The 27,709-nt window shown below is 26.5% G+C and overlaps 3 protein-coding genes across 6 annotated transcripts; all 3 read right to left on the bottom strand.

The window, feature by feature from the left end:
- Positions 1-1,918: 1,918 nt before the first annotated feature.
- On the bottom strand, positions 1,919-22,186 carry LOC110622670 (putative pentatricopeptide repeat-containing protein At1g12700, mitochondrial). 4 transcript variants are annotated; one of them, XR_006352100.1, is made up of 3 exons: positions 20,080-22,186; positions 19,615-19,660; positions 1,919-2,387 (listed from the first exon to the last, which is right to left on the bottom strand). XR_006352100.1 is itself a non-coding variant. In XM_043960328.1 (2 exons), the coding sequence occupies exon 1, from the start codon at positions 22,133-22,135 to the stop codon at positions 20,126-20,128; it is 2,010 nt and encodes a 669-aa protein (XP_043816263.1). In that variant the 5' UTR covers positions 22,136-22,186; the 3' UTR covers positions 2,754-2,809; positions 20,080-20,125. The 4 variants fall into 4 exon arrangements, 2 of the variants coding, with proteins under 2 accessions (XP_043816263.1, XP_043816264.1); XR_006352101.1 differs by lacking the exon at positions 1,919-2,387 and adding an exon at positions 19,400-19,494; XM_043960328.1 differs by lacking the exons at positions 1,919-2,387; positions 19,615-19,660 and adding an exon at positions 2,754-2,809.
- Positions 3,024-4,697, bottom strand: LOC110622672 (pentatricopeptide repeat-containing protein At1g63080, mitochondrial-like). The gene has a single exon (XM_021767265.2). The coding sequence runs from the start codon at positions 4,695-4,697 to the stop codon at positions 3,024-3,026; it is 1,674 nt and encodes a 557-aa protein (XP_021622957.2).
- LOC110622671 (putative pentatricopeptide repeat-containing protein At1g12700, mitochondrial) lies at positions 9,405-12,393 on the bottom strand. The gene is made up of 3 exons (XM_021767264.2): positions 10,767-12,393; positions 9,872-9,917; positions 9,405-9,751 (listed from the first exon to the last, which is right to left on the bottom strand). Exons 1-2 carry the CDS (start codon positions 12,391-12,393, stop codon positions 9,880-9,882), a joined length of 1,665 nt encoding a protein of 554 aa, XP_021622956.2. The 3' UTR covers positions 9,405-9,751; positions 9,872-9,879.
- Positions 22,187-27,709: the final 5,523 nt, after the last annotated feature.

The raw sequence follows: 27,709 nt of genomic DNA, 5'->3' as shown, positions 1-27,709 counted from the left end.
AAAAATCTTCTAATAGTATGAGTTCTTTAATATTTAAGGAGTAATATGAGTGAATGGTATGTTAACCAAAGGCAAACATAGTTTATTTTAACTATATTAAAGTTTTATTTGAAAATAGGTGCAAATATATTTTCATGTGATAGAAAAAAAAAATCATTTTAATTAAGGGTATATTTAATATAAAAAAATAGTTATATAAATATACTGTAAGATTCATATAAAATCTTATATATTTATATTTTAACTTAATGTTAAACCGGTTTAAATAAGAATTGCTATAATATAAAGGCATATTTTTATAATTTGAAATCAAATTTTTGAATATGAGCCGTGAAAGTTAGAGAGAGTGCTTTATCTCTACCTGTTTACTTCCGAGGGCAAACCTTGTTTCTCTACTAGTGGTTAGTACTGCAGCCTTTCCCTGTTCCATTTAAGTAAGGGATGGCTTCCTCGAGTCTTGGATATGGGTTTACGCTCCTTGTCTCTATGGCTGGGGTGAAAATATTGTGTTTTTCTATTTTTACGTTTGCAGTTCTAGATTTGGAGCTTCATGGTGAGAGTATTTTAAAGATCAGTCTTGGTTTAGGTCAACTCATAGATGTGATATCACTCTTTCGGCGACTGAGGGGGCTGTGGTTTGCTTGCATGTATTCTTTTTTTAGGATGGGTTCAAATTTTCTAGGGAGGTGACATATCAAGAGATGCTATTAACGTCACTGATATGACTCCAGTCTTCAAATGGTTATAAGAGAGTGAGCTGCTGTGAGCCATGCTCTCTCCAGCTTACAAACGAATCACAAATAAATTTTTATCCATTTGTATAAACATTGTTTGTAATTTTTTTCAAACGAAAAATAATTCATTTATATTATAAATAAATTCACAAATAGAATAATTGTTTATACAAACAAGTTTATATTACAAATGAATTCAAAAACAAAATAACCGTTAATATAAATAAATTTGATATCTGTTTGTATTTTTCATTTGTATATTCTCTATTATTTAAAAATAAAATTTCACATATAAATAGATAATCTATTTGTAAATCCATTTTTATAATACAAACTTTATAAATCCATTTGTGATACATTCCATTAATCTATTTATAAATTTGTTTGTGATTTAAATAACTTATCCATTTATAAATTTACTAATGATACAAACAACTAACTTAAAGTTAATCGAGTTGAGCCAACATTTTCAAAATTTAAACTTGTTATTAAAAAAAGTTATAAATTCCAATTCGATTTGTGAATTATTTAATGAACTTAAACTTGATTCAAGTGTGGCTCGTAATGAACTTGTATTCAAATTCGATTATTAATTAGATGTTTAGAAATAGTTTAAAAATAAAATTAAATAAAAATATTTTAAAATTAAAATATTTAAATTTTCTCATCACTCCATATAAAAATATTATAATATAATAAAAATAACGTAGGAAAAACCTCTTTCTATAGAAAAGAACTATTCATCTTATGAGATTAAAATTAAATAGATATAAATAGATTTAAAGACGAGTAATATAAATAGATTTAAAGACGAGTAATAAAATTAAATGAAACAAAGGATTGATAACTATAATTATCTTTTTAACTATATATTCTTTATACTTAATTTAAAGGTGCAGATATGAGAATCCTACTTGGATTATCCGAGTTTTGAAGAGTAGAAGGATCTGAATCATTTTGCAATTGGTTTCCTACCTCGCAACATGTACCCTGTCAACCCCACCTTCACTAACAAACCATTTCCCATGGATGCAGAATCTCAAAAACTTCAAGAATGATGCATCAAGCAAAAAGAAAAATACCATGTACAAACAAGAGCCCAAATAAAATTGAGTATATTACAAGGTTTAAAAAGGGGTAAAAACATAAAATCTCTCATTATATACTGCTGAAAGGAGAAAAGAAACAACCAAAACAACTTTTCTTGCATAACTTAACTAACATCTCAAACAGTACATCCAATCAACTTGGCACAAAGTAAAGAATCTCAAAGGGAAGAATATATATATACCTTCGACAAGCATTTCTAAAATTCAAATTTTCATGTTAAAAAATTGATTTCATTGGAAAAGATTGTGAACTTCATATTATTAGATGCTAATGCAATGATTTTACTAATTTGACTTGAAGGAAAATAAAAGAAATTAAGGATCTATATATATATATATATATATATATATATATATATATACCCAACTTGATGACTAGAAAAAAAAAAAAAAAAAAAAAAGGTGACAAAGAGGATGTTTGTTTTTCCCTCAATTCCCATAACATTTTCTGTTATCTATAATTTTAGTGACATTTCATCCAACCAACAGGTGTAGAAGTCTAGTGATTCTCTTACCTGTACTCTGGGACTGTATATCCTGCACCCTGCATTTATAGTGTAGTCTAATTGTTAAATCAATTCTCAATTAAAGCACACCGGTTTATAATCATTATTTCCATTATTATTAAAAATATAATAATTAAGCAAAAAAGAATTGCTTATACCTTTATTGTTAGGAAGGTGAAGTTGTAATCATATCATTGCAAGTACCTACAAGAGAAATGATAGCATTTTAAAACGTCATTCAGCACAAAATAAAAATAGATAAAGATTCTTAAGCATTGTAGTATGGAACCAATTAGTTTTAGTTCTCAACTCAATTTTAGGACTGAGCTCTCGAGTTAAGGCTGTAGTAGCAGCCAAAAAAAATTGTAAAGGAGATGGTGGGTTTACCAGCAACTTGATCATTAGAAATCCATGACCTCCATTCATCAACAATCTTATATCAAAGAGATCAAGTCCATGTCTGAATTCAAGCGAAAGGCACACACATATCATGGTTTCCACCACAGGTCATTTGCAGTGTTAGAAATTTTCATTTTGTGAAAGAGAATCACAGCTGATTGAAATTAAAAATGATATTTGAAGAAGTTAGTTAAATTACATATCTATTATATTTGAAAAAGGTAATTATCAAGTTGCGCTCCAAGACACACTTGAATGGTCAAGATATAACAACTTTAGTTTGCTGATCCCTCATTGCCCACCTTTAAAAGCCTCAGAATGAGATCATTATCAACCATTTCGTTGATTAGTTCTGATGCTTTTGGTAAATCCTCATGCTTGAGAAACCCTTGAATGATGATATTATAACAACAATTATTTGGTAAACATCCTACCTTTTCCATGTCTTTAAATACCTTATACGCTTCATCCATTAATCCTTGTTGGCAGAGTCCTTTCATAATTGCACTATATACATAAACATCAGGTTGTAAACCAATTTCAAAAAGACTAGAAAAAAGTTCCTTGGCATCACTAATCTTCCCAACTTTGCACATACCATTGATCATACTGCTATAGATCACAAAATTAGGCTTCAGCTGACTTTTCTCCATTGCTTTCAATAGTGTGAGTGCCTCATCGAGATTCCCCTGTCTACACAAGCCAGCAATCATAATTGAGAAGGTTACTATATTTGGCTGTTGACCATGAGAGCACATATTCTTAAAGAGCTCCTGTGCAGTTTGGGGCCTCCCTGCTTCAAACATACCCTTTATAAGAGTAGAATAAGTAACAGCATTAGGAACTAAACCTTTATGAGACATTTCCACAAAAATATCCTTTGCATCATCTATCATTTTGCACTTACAATATCCATTGATCAAAATGCTGTAGCTAAAAATGTCAGCTATTTCATTGGTCACCATCAGATCAAATACCTTTCTAGCCTTATCAATTTGCTTGCACAGACAATATCCATCCATCAAGGAATTATAAGTGACAACATCAGGTTCCACACCTCTTTGAATCATTATTTTGATTATATTCTCTGCATTTGAAACCAGTCCTTTCTTACAAAGAGTGTCGATCAATATATTTAAGGTAAAAACACTAGGGGATATGTTCCTCCCCACCATTTCTTTCAACAAGGCCAAAGCTTCCTTGAATTGGTCTGAAATGCAAAGACCATCAATTAAGGAATTGTAGGTGACCACATCAGGCTCTACACCTCTTTGAATCATTACATTGAATGTATTTTGAGCCTCTGAAACCATTCCATCCTTACAAAGAGCATCAATCAATACATTGAAGGTATAAACATTTGGTAATATGTTCTGCTGCACCATTTCATTCATCAAGGCCAAAGCTTGGTTCTTTTGGCCTAATTTGCAAACACCATGAATTAAACCAGTGTAAGTGATGACATCAGGTGAAATGCCCTTATTCCTCATTTGAGAGAAGAGCTCTAAAGCCTCATCAACTAGCTCATCCTTGCAAAGTGCGTCAATGATTGCAGTGTATGTCACAACATTTGGCTCACAACCTCTATCAGCCATTCCCTTTAGTAGCCCAATAGCCACATTTGTTTTCCCAAATTTACACATTCCGTTTACTATCACATTGAAAGTACGAACATTAGGTTGATAACCACGTGCAACCATATCATCGAAACATTCCACTGCTTTATCGATTTTACTGTCCATACAAAGCCCATTAATTAAGGTATTAAATGTCACAGCGGTAGGCTCCAATCCGAATTTGAACATCTTGCCGAAAACAGAGAAGCCAAAATCCACAAGATGTAAACGGCAGAAGCAATTAATTAAGATGTTAAGAGAACAAACATTGTGAGAGATTCCTAGCAATTCAATTGTTTTAGACATGGAAAGGACAGTATGATATTGTTTCATTTTCACAAGGGCCGAAAAGAATCTATTAAATGGAGCCCTACAAGGCAGAGGATGCATATGAATTACATGATTAAAGGAAGCAATGGCATCATCAAGGCGGGTAAAAGAAGCAGATTTGAAGTTATTTGTGAAGAAGCGTGCATCTTCAAGTGTGGAAGTAGAAGAATGGCAATAATTGGTAAATAAGAATAGGAATGGAGATTGAATGGTACCAATTGCCCCTTGTAGCTGAAGATTGAAGCTCCTGCTCTTCCTCCTCCAAGGCATCTTCATCATCATCGATCTCTCGTCAGTTGTTTTTAGGGATGGATCGGAGATTGGGAATGAGGAAAGGAAATAGAGAATCGGAAAAGGAAGGCTCTCTGCCAGCTGGTAAAGTGCTGGTAAGGATGACAAAAGGAAATTGGGAAAGGAAATGCATTACTAGCTGTTTATATGCACCATATTTTGTAATTTTTTTTTATTAATTTTTCATATAAAAATATTATTTAATAACAAATTAAATTTATCATTTTATATTAATAATTTTTTAAATATAAATTCAATTAAGTCTTTACCTTTATTTAAGGGTCAAATAATTTTAATTCAAAATTTTGAATCAATTAAGTTATAATTTAACATAATATTATTTTTTAATAATAAAATTATTTTTTATATGATGAAACTTTATTTTTATAATTTTAAAAATTATTTATTATATTTATATATTTTTTAAATTTTTTTATGATAATTAAACTACTAAATTTTTAATGTTTTAAATTATAAAAATAATATTTTATAATTAAAAAATAATATTAAGTTAGAATCTATTTAGCTCTCAATAAAATTACATAGTTTAATTAACCTAAAATTTTAAATTGAATTTATTTGACTCTAAATAAAAATGAATTTTTGTATACAATATCATATTAAAATTATACATCATTTTGAATAACTAAATAAATTTTCTTTTACATTATTATGATATTAAATTATTATAACCGTACCTTATATTTAATTAAATTTAGTTAAAAATTAATTAATTTTGTTAATTTTATTTTTTTAAATAAAATATTATAAATATAATTGTAGAATATTGATTTTTTATTTTATTAAATAATATTCCTTATTTAATAAATAATTATCAATGTATATTTTTAAAAATATTATTATAGTCTAATTCTATATAATATAGATGAGGAAAAAATAAATAGTTTATTGTTTAATTTTACTCTAATATATTTTTTATTATTAATTACTTTATTTTAGTATAATATAAAAAAGCTTAACTCTCATGAGCACTGTTTGGCACATTTTTATTTTGACATTTTATTTGAATAATATTACAATTTTAATTGAAATCAGTAAAAAATTAATATATAAAGTTATTTCAAAATAATAAAATTTTGAAATGTTAAACTCACTAAATATATTTTGCATTTTAAATTTGTATTTGTTATTTTAATTAATTATTAATAATATTAACTTAAATTTATAATAATTAAATTATTTCTATGCATTTAATATACAGTATATTGTATTATAAATTATAAAAAAAATTTTAAAGTATGAATATATTTATGTACAAAATTTCATAAAAATTAAAATTGTAAACATTTTATTTATAAGATTACATAATAAATGTTAAATTAGAAAATTAAATTACTGTGTGAATCTAATTTTAAAAATATAAAATTATAAAAAATTTAATATTTTTATTAAATGTTTATTGCTAAAAATTATTAGTATGAATTATTTATTCCAAAAATTTTAGCCACAAACTTAAATATTCAGCATTTAAAATATTCATACTTTTGATGATCTTTTAAGTTGGAAGTTTTAAATTTTAGTTAGTTTTTTATATTAGATTATAATAAAATTTTGGTTTAAATTTTAATAGAAAACTAATATAATTAACCAATCAAACTAAATATTTTAAATAACCAATCAAATTATTAGATTATAATAAACCTTTTATGTCTACCTGTTTACTTCTGAGGGCAAACCTTGTTTCTCTACTAGTGGTTAGTACTGCAGCCTTTCCCTATCCCTTTTAAGTGAGGGATGGCTTCCTCGAGCCTTGGATATGGGTTTACTCTCCTTGTCTCTAGGGCTGTGGTGAAAACATTGTGTTTTTCTATTTTTGCTGGGTTTACTCTCCTTGTCTCTAGGGCTGGGGTGAAAATATTGTGTTTTTCTATTTTTGCTTTTGTAGTTCTAGATTTGGAGCTTCATGGTGAGAGTATTTTAAAAATCAGTCTTGCTTTAGGCCAACTCATAGATGTGATATCACTCTTCCGGGGGCTGTGGTTTGCTTGCATGTATTCTTTTTTTAGGATGGGTTCAAGTTTTATAGGGAAGTGACATATCATAATGCTATTAACGCCACTGATATGACTCCAATCTTCGAATGGCTATAGGAGAGTGAGACTGCTGTGAGCTCTACTCTCTACAACCTACTAAACCTCTATCACAATAAAAAAAATTAAATTTATAAATGAATCATAAATAGATTTTTTTCTATTTGTGTAAATATTATTTATAATTTTTTTCAAATAAAAAATAATTCGTTTATGTTATAAATGGATTCACAACAGAATAATCATTTATAATATAAATAAATTTATTTTTCATTTGCATATTCTCTAGCATTTACAAATGAAATTTCACATTTAAATAGATAATCTATTTGTAAATTCATTTATAATACAAACTTTATAAATTCATTTGTGATACAAACCATTAATCTATTTGTAATTCAAATGATTTATCTATTTATAAATCCATTAATGATACAAATAATTCATCTATTAATGGATTCACAAATGATTTATCTATTTATAAATCCATTAATAATACAAATAACTGATCTATTTATAAATCTATTAATGATACAAACAAGTCGAGCCAACATTTCTAAAGTTCAAACTTGTTATTAAAAAAATTTAAAGTTCAAATTTAATTTGTGAAATATTTAACAAACTTGAACTTGATTCGAGCGTGGCTCGTTGTGAGCTTGTATTCAAGTTCGATTATTAGTTAGAACTTAGAAATAATTTAAAATAAAATATTTTAAATTAAAATATTTAAATTTCCTCGTAACCCCATATAAGAATATCATAATATGATAAAAATCTCGTACAAAGGACTTCTCATTTTATAGGAAAGGGCTTCTCATTTTATAGGAAAGGAGAACTCTTCATCTCTTATAATTTATCGATATAAAATTAAAATTAAATGAATACAAATGAATTTATAAACGGATAGTAAAATTAAATAATACAAATGGATCGCTAACTATAATTATTTTTTTAACTATATATTCTTTGTACTTATTTTATATCAGTAAAACAATCATATGCATTCCAATAATAGACATCATTCCAAAGTGTTATAACAGTAAAATACAACATCATGAATATTTCTTCAATTTTAGCTTTAAAGTCTTAAGAGTTTAAAAGATATCTTATTGTAAAGATAAGAATCAACAACTTCTTAATTTGTATTGATAGTGCAGTGATTTTTCCATTTCCATTGGCAATTCAATAAAAATCCATTGATAAATGAATTAACAATGAATTATTAACAGATTACGATCTGTTGTTAAAAAACTCGGTGATTAATTTTTACCAACGACTTTTAAATTGTTAGTAATATTAATGAATTTACTAATAAAATTTTGTTATTATTACCAACAGATTTTAAATTACTAACAAATTTTAAATCTGTTAGTATAAAAGAAAAATAATTTATTAACAAATGTGAAATCCATCAATAAATTATCAACAAATTGCAATCCATTAGTAAATCTATTGACAATTTAAATATTTTTTTATTAATTTAATAAGACTTAAAATTATATTATTATTGTTACTAAATTTTTAATTTATATCCAATATTTATTAGAAATAAATAGAAAATGAAAATTAAAAAAAAAAAAGAGTAAATGGTACAAAATGAGAGAAAATAATAAAAAAGAAAGGAAAAAGAGAAAAATAAAGAATTATGGTGTTAAAATAAATTGAATCAAATTTTGTTTTAAGAAGCATATTATGTAGAGAATAATGTCTTTTTATTGAATATCTAACTAATTTAAGACTTGATACCTACTGCAGGTGGAGTGTAAATAACAGCTCAAAGAAAATTTTATGAAGTATATTGCAAGATTATACTTGTGTTATATATAGAGCTAACCTGCCTTTTATAAACTTGTTCATAAATACATTTGGACAAAAAGTCCTGTTAAATTGCTGAAGCTAAATTAGCATTCCAATCGCTAGTAGGACCAATTGCAGTTGCTTGTCCATTAACACACTCAGTGGCTGCATATAGATTTATAGACTTTATTGAGTGTTGGTAACAGATCCAAAATCAAGATTTGATTTCTTATATGGTCAAACAACTCATTAAAAATTGCCATCAGTTTATTCTCATTCTCTCTTTCTCTCTCAAGCTATACTTCAGAAGCACCACATTCACAAATAGTTAGATGATGCTTTAAAGCACCAAGTTTATCCCATAGTTTATTCAATTTTGTAAAGTAAACAACAACTGATATAGATTCTTGGGTTCTGAATCATTTTGCAATCGGTTTCCTACCTCTCAATATGTACCCTGTCAAACCCACCTTCTCTAACAAACCATTTCCCATGGATGCAGAATCACAAAAACTTCAACAAAGATGCATCAAGCAAAAAGAAAAAGTATATTACAAGGTTTAGAAAGTGGTAAAAACATAAAATGACTCATTATATACTGCTGAAAGGAGAAAAGAAACAACCCAAACAACTTTTCTTGCCTAACTTGACTAACATCTCAAACAGTAAGAAACAATGTGTTTCACATTCATAACACCACACAAATGTATCGCAAAATGCACCGTATAAATAACTCAAATGGTGGTCCAACACTAAAATATATCCGTTATATACCATATTGACAAAGAGGACGTTTGCTTTTCCCTCAATTCCCATAAAATTTTCAGTTTATAATTTTAGTGACATTTCATCCAACCAACAGCTGTAGAAGTCTAGTGATTCTCTTACCTTGTATTCTGGGACTGTCTATCCTGCGCCCTGCATTTATAGTGTAGTATAATTGTTAAATCAAGTCTCAATTAAAGCACACTGGTTTATAATCATTAGTTTCATTATTATTAAAATTATAATAACTAAGCAAAAATGAATTGCTTATACCTTTATGGTTAGAAAGGTGAAGTTGTAGTCATATCCTTGCAAGTACCTACAAGAGAAATGATAGCATTTTGAAAGGTCATTGCGCACAAAAATAAAAATAGATAAAGATTCTTAGGCATTGTAGTATGGAACCAATTAGTTTTAGTTCTCAACTCAATTTTAGGACTGAGCTCTCGAGTTAAGGCTGTAGTAGCAGCAAAAAAGAAATTGTAATGGAGATGGTGGGTTTACCAGCAACTTGATGATTAGAAATCCATGACCTCCATTCATCAACAATCTCATATTAAAGAGATCTAGTCCATGTCTGAATTCAAGCGAAAGGCACACAAATATCATGGTCTCCACCACAGGTCATTTGCGGTGTTAGAAATTTTCATTTTGTGGAAGAGAATCACTGATTGAAATTAAAAATGATATTTGAAGAAGTTAGTTAAATTACATATCAATTATATTTGAAAAAGGTAATTACCAAGTTGCACTCCAAGATACACTTGAATGGTCAAGATATAACAACTTTAATTTGCTGATCCCCCATTGCGCACCTTTAAAAGCCTCAGAATGAGATCATTATTCCGCGATAAATGTACTACCAATTCTGTGGTAGCATCATCAGCAGAGAACCCCTTATCAACCATTTCGTTGTTTAGTTCTGATGCTTTTGGTAAATCCTCATGCTTGAGAAACCCTAGAATGATGATATTATAACAACAATTATTTGGTAAACATCCTACCTTTTCCATGTCTTTAAATACCTTATACGCTTCACCCATTAATCCTTGTCGGCAGAGTCCTTTCATAATTGCACTATATATATGAACATTAGGTTGTAAACCATTTTCAAACAGACTAGAAAACATTTCCTTGGCATCATTAATCTTGCCAGCTTTGCACATACCATTGATCAGAATGCAATAGGTCACAAGATCAGGCTTCAACTGACTTTCCTCCATTTCTTTCAATAGGGTGAGTGCTTCATCGAGTTTCCCCTGTCTACACAAGCCATCAATCATAATTGAGAAGGTTACTATATTTGGTTGTTGACCATAAGAGCACATATCCTTAAAGAGCTCTTTTGCAGTTTGGGGCCTCCCTGCTTGAAACATACCCTTTATAAGAGTATGATAAGTAACAGCATCAGGAACTAAACCTTTATGAGACATTTCGTCAAAAATCTGCTTTGCATCATCTATCATTTTGCACTTACAATATCCATTGATCAAAACGTTGTAGCTAAAAATGTTAGCTATTTCATTGGTCACCATCAGATCAAATAGCTTTCTAGCCTTATCAATTTGCTTGCACAGACAATATCCATCCATCAATGAATTATAATTGACAACATCAGGTTCCACACCTCTTTGAATCATTATCTTGATTATATTCTGTGCATCTGAAACCAGTCCTTTCTTACAAAGTGTGTCGATGAAAATATTGAAGGTAAAAACATCAGGGGATATGTTCCTCCCCACCATTGCTTTCAACAAGGCCAAAGCTTCCTTGAATTGGTCTGAAATGCAAAGACCATCAATTAAGGAATTGTAGGTGACCACATCAGGCTCTACACCTCTTTGAATCATTACATTGAATGTATTTTGAGCCTCTGAAACCATTCCATCCCTACAAAGAGCATCAATCAATACATTGAAGGTATAAACATTTGGTAATATGTCCTGCTCCACCATTTCATTCATCAAGGCCAAAGCTTGGTTCTTTTGGCCTAATTTGCAAACACCATGAATTAAACTAGTGTAAGTGATGACATTAGGTGAAATGCCCTTATTCCTCATTTGAGAGAAGAGCTCTAAAGCCTCACCAACTAGCTCATCCTTGCAAAGGGCGTCAATGGTTGCTCCGTATGTCACAACATCTGGCTCACAACCTCTATCAGCCATTCCCTTTAGCAGCCCAATTGCCACGTTTGTTTTCCCAAATTTACAGATTCCGTTTATTATAGTGTTGTAAGTATAAACATCAGGTTGATAACCTCGTGCAACCATATCATCGAAAAATTCCACTGCTTCGTTGATTTTACTCTCTATACAAAGCCCATTAATTAAGGTAGTAAATGTCACAACGTCAGGCTCCAATCCCAATTTGAGCATCTTACCAAAAACAGAGAAACCAAAATCCACAAGGTGTAAGTGGCAGAAGCAATTAATTAAGATGCTAAGAGAATAAACATCGTGTGAGATTCCTAGCAATTCAATTGTTTTGGACATGGAAAAGACAGTGTGATATTGTTTCATTTTCAGAAGGGCAGATAAGAATCTACTAAATTGAGCCCTAGAAGGAAGAGGATGCATATGAATTACATGATTAAAGGAAGCAATGGCATCATGAAGGCGGGTAAAAGAAGCAGATTTGAAGTTATTTGTCAAGAAGCGTGCATCTTCAAGTGTGGAAGTAGAAGAATGGCAATAATTGGTAAGTAAAAATAGGAATGGAGATTGAATGGTACCAATTGCCCCTTGTAGTTGAAGATGGAAGCTCCTGCTCTTCCTCCTCCAAGGCATCTTCATCATCATCGATCTCTCGTCAGTTGTTTTTAGGGATGGATCGGAGATTGGGAATGAGGAAAGGAAATAGAGAATCGGAAAAGGAAGGCTCTCTGCCTGCTGGTAAAGGAAATGCATTGCTCGTTGTTTATATGCACCACATTTTGTAATTTTTTATTAAATTTTCATATAAAAATATTATTTAATAACAAATTAAATTAATCATTTTGTAATAATAATTTTTTAAAACTACGTATTATTTGTAGAAATTGTGTATATTAATTTTATATTAATTTTTATATAATATTGACTATGTTTAGAATGATATTAAAGGCGGTTATATAAATTTTAAATTAGAAAATTAAATTAATGTGTGAACCTAAACATAAAAATATAAAATTATCAAAAATTTAAATGGCTTTAAAATTCATTCTTTATATTATTTTTATAAAATAGTATTGATTACTAATATTTTTATTCTTTTATTGTAATATTAAAAAAATAAATTTTATGCCGATTTAATATTTTTATGAATACTAATTGTTAAAAATTATTAGCATGAATTATTCATTGCTGAAAGTTTAGCCATAAACTCAAGTATTGATATTATAAAATTAATAATTTGTAGGACGTTTTGAATTTTAGTCAGTTTTTATAATAAAATTTAATTTGAATTTAAATAGTAATTTGATATAATTAACTAATTAAATTAAATATTTATAAAAAATAATAAAATACAATAAATTTATAAGTTGTTGTCTCCAAATAGAATCACATGACAAGAACTCTGATAAATGAGTAATGCTTTTTCATGTGAGAAAAGAAAGATTCAAACACTTTAAATATCCTGTTCATAATCTCAGCGTAAATTTACCGTAATAAGATATAGTTCAGCGCAAACAAAATCAATTGACATATTCCATTATCTAAAAAATCTAAAAAATCTAAAAAAGAAATCTCTCTTCTCTCTCTTGAAATGGTCGGAGTCATACATATCATTGTAGAGGACCTGATAAGGGTGAAGAAAAAATAAACACGTAGCAAAAGATGTCCTGGTCAGTTAAACAGAGCCATGGCCCAGCATGAAGTAAGGTTTGGTCCTGCAGATAAAGTGATTAGATTCTTTTAAAATGACCTAGTGATCGTCAAGATGCTTCTAAATAGATATGAAGTAAGGCGAGTATGGGTAGATATAGATAGTTCCATTAACCTTCTCATCTAAAATGTTTTTAACAAGTTAGGCTTAGATAAAAACAGTCTTGTCAAAGTTTTCTATTTACTAGTAGGATTAGGAGATAAGATCGTGACAGTAGTAGGCACCATCAACCTTCCCTTAATTGCTGGGTGACGAAAAATATAGGCGAGAGTTGTATGTAGAGTTTGCGATGGTAGATATCCCATTTACATACCATGTGATACTGGCCACCCAGTTCTAAACTGTCACGGTATTGTTATTAATATGGATGCTATGTGTCTTAAGTTAACAGTTCCAAGGGGATAGCCGTGGTCTGAGGTAGCCCAAGGTTGGCCAAAGAATATTACGAACACCCCGCAAAAAGCCTCAAGAAAGCCACGGTACCCATTGACTTGCTAGAGAAGCCATAATCTCACATAAAAATAGAGCTAGCAGACCCGATAGAAGAGGTCCAATTACGTAAGAATCAAAAAGTACGGTTCGATACTGCGTTAACCGATGAAACAAAGTCTCATTTAATAGAGTTGCTAAAGTGCCGAATAACCATTTTCGCTTGGTCTCCAAAAGATGTAATAGGGGTGGATCTGACTCTCACTACTCATAATCTGTCTCTTAATAAAGCTGTCAAATCAGTCTAACAAAAGAAAAGAAGATTTGCACCAAAGAGGCAATAGGTGATCAAATAAGAGATCGGCAAGCTATTAAGTGTAGGATTAATAAAGAAAGTCTAGTATCCCACGTGGCTCATCAATGTGGTCTTAGTGAAGAAGGCTAACGACAAATGGAAAATGTGCGTGGATTTTACTGATCTGAATAAAGTGTGTCCAAAAGATCATTACCCATTATCGTCTATTGACAAGTTGGTAGACTCGACATCGGGTCATGTAGTAGTTTTCTTTTTTAATGCCATTTCAGGTTACCACAAAATCATGATGGATACCTGAGGACGCAAAGAAATTGTGATCATAACAGATGAAGGAGTTTTCTGCTATAAGATGATGCAATTTGGATTAAAAAACGCGGGACGACTTACCAAAGGCTGGTGTCAGACATTTTTAAAAATATGGCGAGTCAACAGTTAAAATGTACTGATCCTTAGAAGACCATCTAGAAGATATCCATAAAGTTTTTGACGTACTAGACAAGACATGTATGAAACTGAACCCTAAAAAATATATTTTCAGGGACAAATCTGAAAAGTTTTTGGGTAAATAATATCAAAAAGAGGCATAATCATTGTTAAAAATTATTAGCATAAATTATTTATTGTGAGAAAGTTTTAGCTATAAACTCAAATATTCATCATTGTAAAATTAATATTTTTAATGATTACAATGAATTTAATTTCAATTTAAATTGAAAATTAATATAGTTAACTAATTAAATATTTTTAAATAGCAATAAAATACAATAAACTTTGACAGGTGTCGAATTCGTAAATTAAAACTTATCTCCCTCTTTTCTAGATTCAATATGAATTTATAGATAGGGTAGGTGAGTATTAGTTCCCACAGACATTTTAAACATGTTTAATTTAGATGACTAGTTGAATAAGAATAACAATTTAAAACAAAAAATAAAAAGAGAAAAAGAAGGAAAATTTTATTTGAAGAAATTGATTTTGTTTTGGGTAAGGAAAAAAAACCTTAAAACAAAAATAAACAATGCAATTAAAACGGTGAAACAAATAATTAAATTAAATTTAGTTAAAAGTAATCAAATTGATGGATTTGGCCATTGACCATTGATTAGAAAAATAATTCATAATTCATTTTATTATCTATTGTTTGGTTATAATGGTAATTCTATTAACAACTCTAACACGCGTGTAGATTTAATTAGTTAACTGTTTTAAGAGGGAAGAACTCAAACTTGATCAATAATAATAAGCGAATTATTTAAATTAAATCTACTAAGTTTTTAATATAAAAGAATATGCTAATTGCTATTTGTTATTAATCCAATTAAATAATTACAAATTTAATTGGGTTAATTAGTAATATGTTGTTTCTTAAGAGATTCGAAGGCTTCGGCCTACTAGGCTGAAATCTAAATAGACGACGTTGTTCAAATCATGTAAAAGTCATACGACAATTAGAACTCTAAATCACATACGAGTAAAAATATCCTCAAAGTAAAATTCTACAATTTAGGACTAAAATAGATTTCAGAAAAGAATTCTAGTTCTACCAAGAATCAACCAGCTTTAGACCTATAAAAAAGACACCCATGTATGTTAAACACTCTTTTAATCAAACTATTCTCCATACCTTTTATTTGAAATTTCTGATTAAATCACTTATTGACCTAAGTATCACAAAAGTTATCCGCAACCAACCATTCCATTTTTATTTATTTTGTAAATTTATATCCGACATTATATCTGTGGAGAAGATCATAATACTATCACTAAAAAGTATTATTAATATTAATTACACTACATTTTACATATATTTTAGGACAAATCTATACATGGATTTACTTGAATTTATATTTTATTAAGTATAAATCAATCTTTATTCATATTATATACATAAAAGCTGAAAGATAGTAAAATCAAGACTTTTTATTTTTAAAAAAAATTAAATAATTTTAAATTTTGTATATTAAATTAAATTTTAGCAGATTTATCAAGTAAATATAAAACTTAAAAAAAAAAAATGTTTCTCTAACATATTTTAAGTGAGCAATTATTAAAAGTGTAAAATAAATTGATAATAATTAATAATATTTGCTATAAGGTTAATAAAAAATATAAATTCGAAATCCTATACTATCTCTTATTGCATTAGAGTTATTTATTTCATTTTTTTTTAGTTTCATAAATTATTTTGCTTTTTTAAAAAAATCATTAGTTTTTCCCTTTTATAAATTAAATGTATAATTTTTTTTTATCAGTAAAAAGTTAAATTTTTAATTTTTATTTTACAATATATAGACAAACAATCCTATTTGTTTAATAAAGCCGTTAATGAATAGCTCAGTTATATTGAAAAGTGATATCTTAAACATTATACAATACAAATTACATAATGAAATGAGCTTCATTCATAAGATTACATTCACGTGGACAACGACTAACTTTACTTAACTTGCTATTTAAATTTAAAATAGTAATTCTTTTATAGGCCTTTATAATTTTAATGGCAAATATTTTTTTCAAAAAAAAAAATTATTTCACACGAGAAAAGCTACGTATAGATATCTAGCCCAGGGGTGAGCATTTGGTCGGTTCGGTGTAAAACCGAACCGAACCGAATAAACTGAAAACCGAAATTTATATGTTTATGAAAATCGAATCGAACCGATTTTAATCAGAAACTGAATTGAACCAAATCGGTCTGATTCGGTTCGGTTTAATCGATTTCAATTTTTAATAATTTTTTTATTTTTTATTTTAAAATTTAATTAAAATATTTTAATTTTAATATGATTTAATTTCTCTATATTATTAAAAAAACATATTATTTTTTACTAATCGGTTCGGTTCGGATTTTTCAGTTTTTTTGACCAAAATCAAACCGAACCGAAATAACTGAAATTTCTAAAATTAAAAACCGAAATATCTTCTAATCTTAGATAAAATAGTATGTAATATCAAATTGTTATCTAATTTCACCTTTAATAATTACTTAATAATAATAAAATTATACATGATACATAAATTTTAAAATTGAAATTCACCATATATATTTTACACTAAAAAGTAAAGCTTCTTATTGAAATAAAATTGATTTATACACACTGTAAAAGGGTATAATATACCCTTTAATACACACTTATTAAAATTATTACTTTCTTGTATAATAAATTTAAAATATAATAATAATTAAAAATAATTAAATATTAATAATAACTAAATAAATAATATTTTCAATAAAAATGCAAAATTCAATTTATACTATTGTAAATTAATTTACAATGATCTATAAATCATTTTATTTGTTAATTTATAGTGATTTAGATGATATTTTATTTATTTGTTAATTTATAGTGATTTTAGATGATATTTTATTTCTTTTGATATAAAATTTAAAAAATATATATATTTCCACTTTAATAAATTACATTATTAAATATTATATACGTGTCATTAATGAGAAAAGTTAAAGGGTATATTTGTTATCATTGTGATTTCTTTTTTTTTTTTTTTTTTTATAACTTTTACTAAATAATCGTTAAAAGTTTTAAAATTTTATTTCATATGTCAAATTCATATTATTAAATAAATATTTATTTAATTAATTTATAAAATATATTTTTATTTTATTATTATAAAAAAATTATTATTTAATTATTATGATATAGAAAAATTTATTATTTAATTATTATAATATAAAAAATTTATTAATTAATTTATCAATTTATTAATTATTAAATATTTTACTATTTAGTCCCTACAATATTAAAAATTTATTAGTTAGATTTTCAGTTTTATAAAAATGTCTATTAATTAATCCATTTATATTGAAGTCATTTTAAATTTTTTTAAAGCAAAATTTACTATTTAATTTTTGTGATATAAAAAAACATAATTTTATAAAAATATTTACTAATTAATTTATTTATATTAATAAATTTTTTAAAATTAAAATATAAATAAAGTTTTTAAAATTAAAAACGTTTTAATGTATTTTTTAAAATCAATAAATTAATTCATGAATTTTTTTTATATTAGAAAAATTAAAATCTCAGTAAACTTTTAATGTATTTCTTAAAAATAAACTAAATAATAAATCTTGTTATATAACAATAATCAAATAATAATTTTTTATTATAATGTCATGTACTGTATAAACATAATTTATTAATATTTTTATATATAACCATTTATAAAATTATTTATATTATTATTATTATTTTACTATCAAATATTATATTTTAAAAAATTATATTATTTCTTACCATTATGTAAAAATTTATACTTATTTTTATATAATCAATTTTTGAGAAAACAAAAAAAAAAAAAATCATGAAGGGATATTAAATGTACCCTAAATTAGCCGTTATTTTTTATCATTAAAACTATATTTGTTATAGTGTAATATTTTTTATAAAACAAATAAAGTCTTAATTTTTATATTAACTTCATTTCAAGGATTTGGTGTCAAACGAATATATATATTATTTTGCCAGCATTCTCATTAGAATTAATAATCAATGCATAAATAGAAAAAAATAAAACTTGAAAAAAGAAGTATATAAATGGTAAAATTACTGAGAATTTGCCATGAAGAGTCCAAAATATTACTTTAAAATATAAAAGAGTGAATTATTTTTTGTTCTTATATTTTATCAAAATTGACTATTTAATTTTTTATTTCTATGTTATTCGATTAAAATAATTTTTTATATTATTTATTTTTTTAATTATATATATATATATATATATATATATATATATATATATATATATATATATATATATATTAGTTCTTCTAATCAGATCTAAAAATATATTTATTAATATTTTAATTGATAAGAATATCAAAGAGTTTGACTATATAAAACAACCAAAACAACTTTTCTTGCCTAACTTAACTAACATCTCAAACAGTACATCCAATCAACTTGGCACAAAGTAAAGAATCTCAAAGGGAAGAATATATATATACCTTCCACAAGCATTTCTAAAATTCAAATTTTCATGTTAAAGATTGTGAACTTCATATTATTAGATGCTAATGCAATGATTTCACTAATTTAATTTGACTTGAAGGAAAATAAAAGAAATTAAGGATCTATATATATATATATATATATACCCAACTTGATGACTAGAGAAAAAAAAGGTGACAAACGATGTTTGCTTTTCCTTCAATTCCCATAACATTTACAGTTGTCTATAATTTTAGTGACATTTCATCCAACCAACAGCTGTAGAAGTCCAGTGATTCTCTTACCTTGTACTCTGGGAATGTCTATCCTGCACCCTACATTTATAATGTAGTCTAATTGTTAAATCAATTCTCCATTAAAGCACACCGGTTTATAATCATTATTTTCATTATTATTTAAAACATAATAATTAAGCAAAAAAGAATTGCTTATACCTTTATGGTTAGAAAGGCGAAGTTGTAATCATATCCTTGCAAGTACCTACAAGAGAAATGACAGCATTTTAAAAAGTCATTGAGCACAAAAATAGATAAAGATTCCTAAGCATTGTAGTATGGAACCAATTAGTTTTAGTTCTCAACTCAATTTTAGGACTGAGCTCTCGAGTTAAGGCTGTAGTAGCAGCCAATAAAAAATTGTAAGGAGATGCTGGGTTTACCATCAACTTGATAATTAGAAATTCATGACCTCCATTCATCAACAATCTTATATCAAAGAGATCAAGTCCATGTCTGAATTCAAGCGAAAGGCACACACATATCATGGTTTCCACCACAGGTCATTTGCGGTGTTAGAAATTTTCGTTTTGTAGAAGAGAATCACAGCTGATTGAAATTAAAAATGATATTTGAAGAAGTTAGTTAAATTACATACCTATTATATTTGAAAAAGGTAATTACCAAGTTGCGCTCCAAGACACACTTGAATGGTCAAGATATAACAACTTTAGTTTGCTGATCCCTCATTGCGCACCTTTAAAAGCCTCAGAATGAGATCATTATTCAGCGATAAATGTACTACCAGTTCTGTGGTAGCAGCATCAGCAGAGAACCCCTTATCAACCATTTCAATGATTAGTTCTGATGCTTTTGGTAAATCCTCATGCTTGAGAAACCCTTGAATGATGATATTATAACAACAATTATTTGGTAAACATCCTACCTTTTCCATGTCTTTAAATACCTTATAGGCTTCATCCATTAATCCTTGTTGGCAGAGTCCTTTCATAATTGTACTATATACATAAACATCAGGTTGTAAACCATTTTCAAAAAGACTAGAAAACAGTTCCTTGGCATCATTAATCTTGCCAGCTTTGCACATACCATTGATCAGAATGCTATAGGTCACAAGATCAGGCTTCAACTGACTTTCCTCCATTTCTTTCAATAGGGTGAGTGCTTCATCGAGATTCCCCTGTCTACACAAGCCATCAATCATAATTGAGAAGGTTACTATATTTGGCTGTTGACCATGAGAGCACATATCCTTAAAGAGCTCTTTTGCAGTTTGGGGCCTCCCTGCTTGAAACATACCCTCTATAAGAGTAGAATAAGTAACAACATTAGGAACTAAACCTTTATGAGACATTTCATCAAAAATTTCCTTTGCATCATCTATCATTTTGCACTTACAATATCCATTGATCAAAATGGTGTAGCTAAAAATGCCAGCTATTTCATTGGTCACCATCAGATCAAATACCTTTCTAGCCTTATCAATTTGCTTGCACAGACAATATCCATCCATCAATGAACTATAAGTGACAACATTAGGTTCCACACCTCTTTGAATCATTATTTTGATTATATTCTCTGCATTTGAAACCAGTCCTTTCTTACAAAGGGTATCGATCAATATATTGAAGGTAAAAACATTAGGGGATATGTTCCTCCCCACCATTACTTTCAACAAGGCCAAAGCTTCCTTGAATTGGTCTGAAATGCAAAGACCATCAATTAAGGAAGTGTAGGTGACCACATTAGGCTCTACACCTCTTTGAATCATTACATTGAATGTATTTTGAGCCTCTGAAACCATTCCATCCTTACAAAGAGCATCAATCAATACATTGAAGGTATAAACATCTGGTAATATGTTCTGCTGCACCATTTCATTCATCAAGGCCAAAGCTTGGTTCTTTTGGCCTAATTTGCAAACGCCGTGAATTAAACCAGTGTAAGTGATGACATCAGGTGAAATGCCCTTATTCCTCATTTGAGAGAAGAGCTCTAAAGCCTCACCAACTAGCTCATCCTTGCAAAGGGCGTCAATGATTGCACTGTATGTCACAACATTTGGCTCACAACCTCTATCAGCCATTCCCTTTAGTAGCCCAATAGCCACATTTGTTTTCCCAAATTTACACATTCCGTTTACTATCACATTGAAAGTACGAACATCAGGTTGATAACCACGTGCAACCATATCATCGAAAAATTCCACTGCTTTATCGATTTTGCTCTCCATACAAAGCCCATTAATTAAGGTATTAAATGTCACAGTGGTAGGCTCCAATCCGAATTTGAACATCTTCCCGAAAACAGAGAAGCCAAAATCCACGAGATGTAAACGGCAGAAGCAATTAATTAAGATGTTAAGAGAATAAACATCGTGAGAGATTCCTAGCAATTCAATTGTTTTGGACATGGAAAGGACAGTGCGATATTGTTTCATTTTCACAAGTGCAGATAAGAATCTATTAAATGGAACCCTAGAAGGCAGAGGATGCTTATGAATTACATGATTGAAGGAAGCAATGGCATCATCAAGGCAGGTAAAAGAAGCAGATTTGAAGTTATTTGTCAAGAAGCGTGCATCTTCAAGTGTGGAAGTAGAAGAATGGCAATAATTGGTAAATAAGAATAGGAATGGAGATTGAATGGTACCAATTGCCCCTTGTAGCTGAAGATGGAAGCTCCTGCTCTTCCTCCTCCAAGGCATCTTCATCATCATCGATCTCTCGTCAGTTGTTTTTAGGGATGGATCGGAGATTCGGAATGAGAAACGGAAATAGAGAATCGAAAAAGGAAGGCTCTCTACCTGCTGGTAAAGTGGTAAGGATAACAGAAGGAAATTGGGAATTGTTGAAGAGTTATTTGTCAGTTGCTTTTTATTAATTTTTCATATAAAAATATTATTTAACAACAAATTAAATTTATCATTTTATAATAATAATTTTGTAAATATAAATCCAATTAAGTCCATATTTTTATTGAAGAGTTAAATAATTTTAATTCAAAATTTTGGATAAATTAAGTCTTTATATTATTACTCAAAAGTCAAAGAAATCATAATCTAACATAATATTATTTTTTAATAATAAAAATTTTTATATGATAAAACTTTATTTTTATAATTTTAAAAATGATTTATTATATTTATATATTTTTTAAAATTTTTATAATAATTAAAATACTAAAATTTTAATGTTTTAAATTATAAAAATAATATTTTATTATTAAAAAATAATATTAAGTTAGAATTTATTTAGCCTTTAATAAAATTACATAGTTTAATTAGCTTAAAATTTTAAAAATTTTAAATTAAATTTATTTGACTCTTAATAAAAATATAGAGATTTAATTAAATTTATTTTTATAAAAATAATATTTTATTATAACCGTACCTTATATTTAATTAGATTTATTTAAAAATTAATTAATTTTGTTAATTTTATATTTTTAAATAAAATATTATAAATATAATTGTAGAAGATTGATTTTTTATTTTATTAAATAATATTCCTTATTTAATAAATAATTATCAATGTATATTTTTAAAAATATTATTATAGTCTAATTGTATATAATATAGATGAGGAAAAAAATAAATAGTTTATTGTTTAATTTTACTCTAATATAATTAGGAAATTTAAAATGAGTAACTTTATATAATTTTTTGTTATTAATTACTTTATTTTAGTATAATAAAAATTATTTTTTTTACAAAGCTTAACTCTTATGAGAACTGTTTGGCACATTTTTATTTTGACATTTTATTTGAATAATATTACAATTTTAATTAATATCAGTAAAAAATTAATATATAAAATTATTTCAAAATAATAAAATTTTGAAATGTTAAACTCACTAAATATCTTTTGCATTTTAAATTTATATGTTATTTTATTTTGTTATTAATTATATTAACTTAAATTTATAATATATAAATTATTTCTATGTATAATATTCAAATATTCAGTATTAAAAATATTCATACTTTTGATGATCTTTTGAGTAGGAAATAATATTCCTTATTTAATAAATAATTATCAATGTATATTTTTAAAAATATTATTATAGTCTAATTGTTTAATTTTACTCTAATATAATTAGAAATTTAAAATGAGTAACGTTATATAATTTTTTATTATTAATTACTTTATTTTAGTATAATAAAAATTATTTTTTTTACAAAGCTCAACTCTCATGATAACTGTTTGGCACATTTTTATTTTGACATTTTATTTGAATAATATTACAATTTTAATTGATATCAGTAAAAAATTAATATATAAAATTATTTCAAAATAATAAAATTTTGAAATGTTAAACTCACTAAATATATTTTGCATTTTAAATTTTATTTATTATTTTATTTTATTATTAATAATATTAACTTAAATTTATAATAATTAAATTATTTCTATACATTTAATATACAGTATATTGTATTATAGGGGTGGAGAGGCCTTCTCTTTTTATAGGGAAGGAGAATTCTTTATTTCTTATAATTTATCGATATAAGATTAAAATTAAATAAATATAAATAAATTTATAAATAAATAGTAAAATTAAATGATACGAACAGATCGATAACTATAATTATCTTTTTAACTATATATTCTTTATACTTATTTTATATCAATAAAACAATCATATGCATTTCAATAACAGATATCATTCCAAAGTGTTATACAACATCATAAATAACAGTTTCAACCAAAGGAGAAATACAACATCATGAACGTTTCTTCGATTTTAGTTTCAAAATTCTTAAGAGTTTAAAAGACATTTTAGTGTAAAGATAAGAATCAATAACTTTTTAATTTGTATTAATAATGCAGTGATTTTTCCATTAGCAATCTAATAAAAATCTGTTGGTAAGTAAATTAAAAATGAATTACTAACAGATTACGATCCGTTATTAAAAAGTTCGATATTAAATTTTTACCAACGATTTTCAAGTTCATTAGTAAACTAGTGGATTTACTAACAGAATTTTGGCTATTTTACTAACAAATTTTAAATCTATTAGAATAAGAGAAAAATAATTTATTAACAAATCTGAAATTCGTTAGTAAATTATCAACGAATTGCAATTCATTAGTAAATCTATTGGGAGTTTAAATAATTTTTTATTAATTTAATAAACTTAAAATTATATTATTATTGATACCAAGTTTTTAATTTATATCTAAAAAAGTGAAAATTAAAAAAAGTAAATGATATAAAATGAGAAAATAATAAAAAAGAAAGAAAAAAAAAAGAGAAAAAAAAAAGAAAATAATAGAAAAATAAAAATTATGAAAAAGAAGAATGAATGAGAGTTGAGTAAAAATGATGATTAGAGAAATGAAAAAAAGTGAACAAATGATTAGAGAAGAAAATAAATAAAGAGAAAATAATAGAGAAAATGTAAATAAAAAGAAAATGATAGAAGAAAATAATATTAAAAAAATTAATATGAATGAAAAGTATAGAGAAAACAAAGAAGATAAAAGGAAAGGAAAGAAAAAGATGGAAAAGAAAAGGGAGAAAATGAAAGGAAAATTATGAAGAATGAAAAAAAAATAGAAGAGAAAAGAGAATGAGAGAAAATAGGATAAGAGATGAAAGAAAAATAATAGAAAAAATAAGGAAAAAACTTATGAGATAAAAAAATGAAATGAAAGAAAGTAATAGAAAAAAATTAGAGAAAGAGAAAAAAAATGGAAGAAAGGCTGATGATAAAATGAATGAATGATAAAAGCAGAATAGCTTGTGTTATATTTATAAATGTGAATTAATAATAAATTTACAATTTGTTACTAAATTTTGAAAATAAAATAATATTTTTCACTCTAAAAATTACCAATGGATTTGAAATCTATTAATAAATCTGTTGGTAACCGAAAAATATGAATTGTAAAAAAAAAAACAGAAATTTTATCCAGGATTTTATTTTAATTTTATCAAAGGATAAAATTTAGTAACGGATTTTTAAATCAAAATTTTTTTTAAGTTCAAGCCGAACTTGAATTTGACTCATTTCGAATTCGAGCTGAATTTAGACGAGTTAAGTACTCAAACTGACCAAAATAAGTTCTGGATCCACTTTTCACCTGACCTAAAATGGTTAATTCAAATTATTTAATAGTTTCGTACTAACTATTATATACCCTTTTAATTTTCCATATTTCGCCGATGTGGGACATCCCACATCAAGCAGTTGACCTTTACATATACAAATGAGCTGATAAACTTATAAAGATGAGCTCTTAACGATCTAAATATATGCAAGTTTTAATAGTATAATTAAACAATATAGAATTGAACTTTGTAAAATTTAGATTTGGCGCATGAAAGTATATGTAGGATTTAAATTTATTTCTCTTATGATATTAATCTCAGCCTGCATGACGAGACTATTCACGAGTCTGCTCATAAATTCGAACGCGAGCCGAACTCACGAGGCTTAACGAGACGAATACTATGGAGTTTAAATTTGCCTCGTTTACTAAACAAGCCTAAAAATTAAGTTTGAGATTGAATCATTTAGAAATCGAGTCGAGTTCGGTCAAGTTTTTATCGAGTCGAATCTGGAATAGTTTACAAACGGTTTGTTTCATTTACACCTCTATATTTACTAACAGATTAAAATTGTTAGTGATTTACTAATAGATTTTAAGTCTGTTAGTAAATTCCAACGCCAATTATTTTATAAATTTATAAATTTTCAACAAATTTTTAAATCCGTTGGTAATACCAGTAGATTACTAACAGATTTCAAATTTGTTGGTAAATTTTTATACAACTTTTTATATTAAGAATTATTGAAGGATTTTCAAATTCTTTAATAAATTCGTCAAAGTTACTAATAAATTAAATTATATTGTAGTAAAATCTGATGATAAAAGTATCATAACTATAGCTTTTCCTTTTAGCATGTTGCCCATTATCTCGCTTGAACTATTAAAACCATGTATTGCATGATACTGAGATTTTGTTAATAAAATCTATTGATAAAAATATCAGAACTATAGCTTTTTCTTTTAACATGTTGCCAACTATCCCGCTTATACTGAGATTTTGTAGCATAGAAAAATATATCAGATTTCTAACAAGAAACTTCCTTTTATATTTAGTTTTGTATGAGTAGCTCTAAAACTGACATTTTGATAAAAGCAACTCCAAAATCTTGTAACTGGTTGTCCCTGTAATCTCTGAACAAATCACCTTTTAAAACTCAGCTATCTCTCATTCTCCTGTCAATCTAATCAGAAGTGGGGTATAAGAACCTGTAGTAAGATACATAGTCTGATTGACGTTGATTTACCTCTCTTTAAAACCACATAAATCATTATATTGCCACTTTGAGTTTGCCCTCCAAAAAGTATAAATGTCCCTTTGGTTCCAAAATTTCCAATAAACCACTCTATTTCTCTGCAACCAAATTTAACACTTTCACAAACTAAACAATATTTTACCGTTATTTTTTCATCTCTTTATTAATTTTTTATATATTATTATTATTAAAGTTGGGCTCCTATTATCTTAATATCACATTATTATATGAATATATTTAATCAAAGTTATTTAAAAAATTATAATAAAATAAAATTAAGAAAATATATCATTTTAGATTATTTTTTTTATTGTAATTGAAATATTCAAATTTTTATTATATTTGCTAATATCTATTATTTAATAAAATTATCATTAACATATATATTTTTAAAAAAAATTATTATACTCAAATTATATATACATTTTTTTATATCAATCATAAATTTATTAATTATTTTGTAATTTTTTAATTATATGAGTAAATTACGTATTAGTAATATAATATATATTTATATATTAACTTCATATATTTAAATTAAAGTAGTAAATTAATCGAACAAATCAAATTGAAATATTTTAAATAATGTATATTTGTATAATTTTTTAATCCATTAAAATAGAAATGAACATGTGGATTTTATATGCAAATTAAAATATTATATTATAAATTAATTAAATAAATTATATTAATAAAAATAAATTATAAATTTTACAATGTAATTATTAGTATTTATAAATAATAACGCACCAGAAGAAATCAAGTTAACTGATCAAATTATGGAAAAAGTGATTTGTAAAATAAGTTACCATTAAATTACTAACTGTAAGAAATTTTGTCGGTATTTTTTTTTATAAAGAATTATGGTGTTAAAATAAATTGAATCAAATTTTGTTTTAAGAAGCATATTATGTAGAGAATTATTGGAATCATATAAAAAGTCTTTTTATCGAATATCTAACTAATTTAAGACTTGATACC

The sequence above is a fragment of the Manihot esculenta genome, chromosome 9 (assembly GCF_001659605.2).
Source record: "Manihot esculenta cultivar AM560-2 chromosome 9, M.esculenta_v8, whole genome shotgun sequence".
NCBI classification, from domain to species: Eukaryota; Viridiplantae; Streptophyta; class Magnoliopsida; order Malpighiales; family Euphorbiaceae; genus Manihot; species Manihot esculenta.
This window is presented reverse-complemented; position numbering and strand designations above follow the sequence as displayed.